General features: G+C 39.7%; 1 protein-coding gene across 1 annotated transcript; it reads left to right on the plus strand.

Annotated features, from left to right (window-relative positions):
* Positions 1–241: 241 nt before the first annotated feature.
* LOC307054866 (E3 ubiquitin-protein ligase RLIM-like) lies at positions 242–3,435 on the plus strand (the record flags this gene model as incomplete). Its single annotated transcript, XM_079706736.1, has 2 exons — positions 242–485; positions 1,796–3,435. 2 exons carry the CDS (start codon positions 242–244, stop codon positions 3,433–3,435), a joined length of 1,884 nt encoding a protein of 627 aa, XP_079562862.1.
* Between the last annotated feature and the right edge of the window lie 1,274 nt (positions 3,436–4,709).

Here is a 4,709-nt window from a genome sequence, read left to right on the forward strand (position 1 = left end):
ATGGGTGCCTAGGCAACGTCTAGCAAGTTCTGGGCTAGAGGCGGCTCCCAACTGTTGCGTCACCAGGGGCCACAGAACCGAGTCGGGAAGGGAGAAGGGAGGAATCTCTGCGGAGGGTCATCCGACTGAGTCGGAAGCGGACACTCTGGCAGGAAGTAGAAAGCGAAGAAAACGAAACGACCACTGGTGAATTTCAACACCACGTCGTGAATTTCAGATAATTTTCCACTTGTTTATTAAGATGGAAAACTCGGATTCCAACGATGAAGGAGATGGAGTTTCGGCCCAACACATAAGTCAAACGGACCGATTGGTTCGGGAAGAAGATTTCTCCAGGTTCGTAAATAATCTGAGTGAAGAAGATTACGAATTTATGAGAGACAACAATCTTCTAGGCATTCCAGGTGAAAGTACGGAAGAAGAGTTGCTGAGAAGACTTCAGCTAATTAAAGAAAACGCACCACAAGACTCAGATGAAAATACAGGTATATTCTGCTTTTGGAGGGAATAGGATGGGATGAATAAGGAACTTCATAATAGTAAATGGTAAATTATACAGAAGTGACTTACATTAATTTGGTAAGTAACTTCTCATAAAAAGAACTGGCATTTACTTGATTTTTGGTGAGAATGTCAAGGTATGTTTGTTTGTTTTCCTGATTCACATTTGGGTTGTTTTAATTGGGAAACAGTGCAAAGTAGCCTATTTGTATTTTTCTTGTTTTCCTACCTCAACTGAAAGTCCCTCCTACTTCCTGAATTATTTTTTCTACATAGACATGTAAAAAAAGCAAACAGAAATAATCTCCACTGGGGACAATTGTGCTCTCTTCAACACCTGGGGACATTTGACAATGGCTAGAGATATTTTTGGTTGTCACAGGGGAGGCATGGGTGTTACTAGCATCTAGTGGGCAGAGGCCAGGGATGCTGCCAAATATCCCACAATGCACAGGATAGCTCCCCAAAACAAAGAATTGTCCAGCACCAAAATGTCAATAGTGCTAAGGCTGAGAAACCCTGCTCGAACCTCAAGTCTGGTGGCTTCCCTCCCAGTGTGAAGTAGAGGATTTTGCTGTCTAATGAAGAGGAGACTATAATACTTTGGTTCTTGAATATGGTCTTATAGGTACCATGCTAGGTTCAGTCTATTCATTTGATCGGACCTTCAATTTAATGTCAGTTAAAAATCTTGGTAACATTAAGAAGTATTCAAAATGCAAACACTTTTAAACCTATAAAACTTGTTTATGTTTGGGCAATAACCTTATATTTTAAAACAGCTTATCGATTATCCAAAGCACATAAGTGAAGAGCCTAGAAGTAGTCATGTTGGAGACTAATGAAAATTAGACAATAATGTAAATTGAACTAAAATACTAGCATTGTACCTTAACTGGTGTTTACCTTGTTTAATTGCATTAGTGTTTTGACAGTGGACTGAAAACAAAGTCTCTTGACATTCCTCCAACAGTGGTACACAGGGCTGTGTATATGATGAAATACTGAAAAGTAGACTTCCTCTGGATTCCCTTTTTAAAAAATTCTCTCAGTTTATCTAGGATTAGCTCACCCTTTTTGGATGGAATCGAAACTTTTCTACCTTTACTTATAAATCTACACAGTGCAGTTTATAAAATATTAACTCTATAAATGTGAAATCAGTTGAAAACATCTGAGTATTTAAGTTCTCATTTTTTGTTTGTTTTTGAAACAAAGTTTCAGAGTGCTATTTTATGGTGGTTCTAATTTTGGTAGTTCTTTTATGCACCGTCCCCATTTTTTTTGTTAACAGACAGAGGAGACTCTTCACATGACGTGTCTACTGGTGACTCTCTAATAGACTGGCTTAACTGTTCTGGACAAACTGAAAATATGACAAGTGGACAAAGAGAAAACCAATCTTGGAGAGAAGAGAGCCAAATTAATCCTAAAAGTGATCAGTTCATATTCAGTTTAGAAATAAATGCTAACCTTGATAATGGGAGTCCAAATCCAGAGAATGAATATGTAGCATCTGCAAGACTTCCCAGAAGAGAAAATATGGAAGACAGCCAAAGGCAAGTGGAAATTCCACAATCTGAATCAATATTTACAAGACCATCTATGTCTGAACAAGATACAACTGAAACATTAATGGAATTCCCACCTACCACAAGTCAGAGAAGAGCAAGAAGTAGGAGCCCAGAGTATCGGAGAACCAGAGCAAGAATTGAAAGTTGGTCGCCTCCACGTTCACTTAGGGAAAGTGTACAAAGACTTAATCATAGTATACCCTCTCAGAATTTTGAGCAGCCTCTGCTAAGTGAGAATGCGAGATTTTCTAGAACTGAGCACCAAGAAATATGGAGACAGCAAATGACTGGATTTGAGTTGCAAAATAGCGGTCTTATTGAAACTTCTAGAACAAGGAATGCCGTTCATGGAGAAAATTCTCCAGATACAACCAGCAGTGGTGAATCTTGGGGAATGAGGGAAATATATCCAACCATACCCTTCAATCTTGAAGTAGGACAAGTTCATTCTGGAGCATATTCTCAGAGAGACAGCAGAGCTAGTAGAACTCAGTTAACATCTGAGACACCAAACAACACTGTCACTTCTGAAAGTGAACGAGGACTGAGGCATATGTATTCACATTCTGAGCAGGCAGGTGTGAGAGCTTATGTCAATACCATTAGAAATCCCGTTTGCAGAATGTTAAATACTAGCTTAAGTGATACAACATCTGTTCCAATTCAGAGCACATTAAGGCAGACAATGACAGAATTTAGTAACTCAAATAACCTTATGGACAGTGACAGTAATTTAGAGCATAGTGTCTTACCTCCAAGTCAAAACATGGAATGGCTAGAGTCACCTAATGGTAGTAGTAGTGGTACATTTGGTTCTGATTCAAATGCTAGCTATGATACCCATTCAAGTTCCACACTGAGTTGTCATTCAAGCCCCAATTGTGCGTCTAGTTCCAGTTCTAGTCCTATTTCCGGTTCCAGCTCAAGTGATGAAAATTCAGGAATTAGCTCACTGATGTTTGAAGGCAGTGAAGAAACAAACTTATCATCAGGCTTATCATCAGAGACCAGCCAAGGGGGTAGACAAATTAGCCTAATAATATCTGATGAAAGTGACTCTGGGTCCTCCCATAATCTGCAAGAGTTTTTCCTCTTAAATGAAGATGATCTATACCAAACTACAGGACTCACCAAAGCACAGATTGACAATTTGGCTGTAAGATCTTTTGGTGAAAATGATGCACTAAAAGCCTGTAGCATTTGCCTTACAGAGTACACAGAAGACAGCAAGCTTCGCATACTACCTTGCTCCCATGAATATCACATTCACTGCATTGATCGCTGGCTGTCTGAGAACTCTACGTGTCCGATTTGTCGTAGGCAAGTAGTGGATTCCAATGAGAGTGAAAATCCTGATTGAGATCTGAATTCTCAGCTCTATAAAGTGTTATAGGGCTTCCCTTGTGGCGCGGGGCTTGAGAGTCGGCCTGCCGACACAAGGGACTGACAATAAAAATTAATTTCACACCAAGGCAGTTCACTGAATTTCAATAAAAACTTAGCATGTGCACTGGGTTGGGATGTTCCTGATTCCATGGGAGAGATGTCTTAATATGATATAATGAATCTAGATAGATCCTAGTAGTATTATCTAGTCATGTAAATCCCAGACATCTCTTAGCCCTGTTCAATCCTGGTTGTGCATGCAAAGAAACAGAAACCCAACCAAATATCAATAATTAAGAAGCCATTTAACACTACATTAGAGTCATTCACATAAAGAAGTCATGTTACATTCATAGAATGCCATAAAAAGCTTTGAAACCCTTCTCTTCCTATCTCTCTCCACAGCAGTTTATCCCACCTCCCTAACACTACCTTAACGTTTCTCCTATTCCCCACTACCAATGTATCAGTCAGTTCTAGCTAAAAACTGATGGCACACTTTAAAAGAGTGATGGAATAGCATTTAATGAAGAGACTAAAGTGTGTAAAGAATGAAGGGAAACCAAGAGATGATGAAGTACCCTGAGGCTAGCAGCTGTGAGAAGCCAGTATTATAACTACTAGGTTTGAAGGGGCATAGAGAGATAGCAGTTCCTGCAACCCAGAATGTCTTCGAGTTATAGGAGAAGCCCACCCAACAAGAGATGTAACCTTAGAAAATGTGGCATCCACTGCCAACCTAAAGTTTGGAAGGGGGCAGATCATGGAAATAAATACCCTTGCCTTCTTTCCTCCTGACTTCTAATCACTTATCAGTAGTTCATATTAACCAAACCCAACCTGAAGACACAGAGAGACTGGTCCATGAAGCTGATAAAGATCAGCCTCCTGGAATCACGAAGCAGGGTTAAGAAGGATGGCGAGTAGATCCGGTAAGCAAATCAGAGACCCTCTACCACAACCAGTATTCCCAACTCTCTTCAAACCCAGCCTGTGTATGCTTTCTTGCCTCTTCCGCTTCCGCTTGTTCTCTATTCCACTCTATGACTCAGCTCTTTAACAACCCTCTCTATTTTCCTTTCATTTACTCAGATCTTGTATTTTTAAAAGTGATAAGATGACAAAGCCTTAGAACTTAATTACCTTTCCCTTAAACATGTCACACTTTGATTTGCTGTGATTGTAAACAACGAAGGATAAAGGGCAGTTATAGGTATGTCTTTAATTTTTGCTTCTTAAATATATTCA

Source organism: Hyperoodon ampullatus (assembly GCF_949752795.1).
Source record: "Hyperoodon ampullatus genome assembly, chromosome: 6".
NCBI lineage: Eukaryota > Metazoa > Chordata > Mammalia > Artiodactyla > Ziphiidae > Hyperoodon > Hyperoodon ampullatus.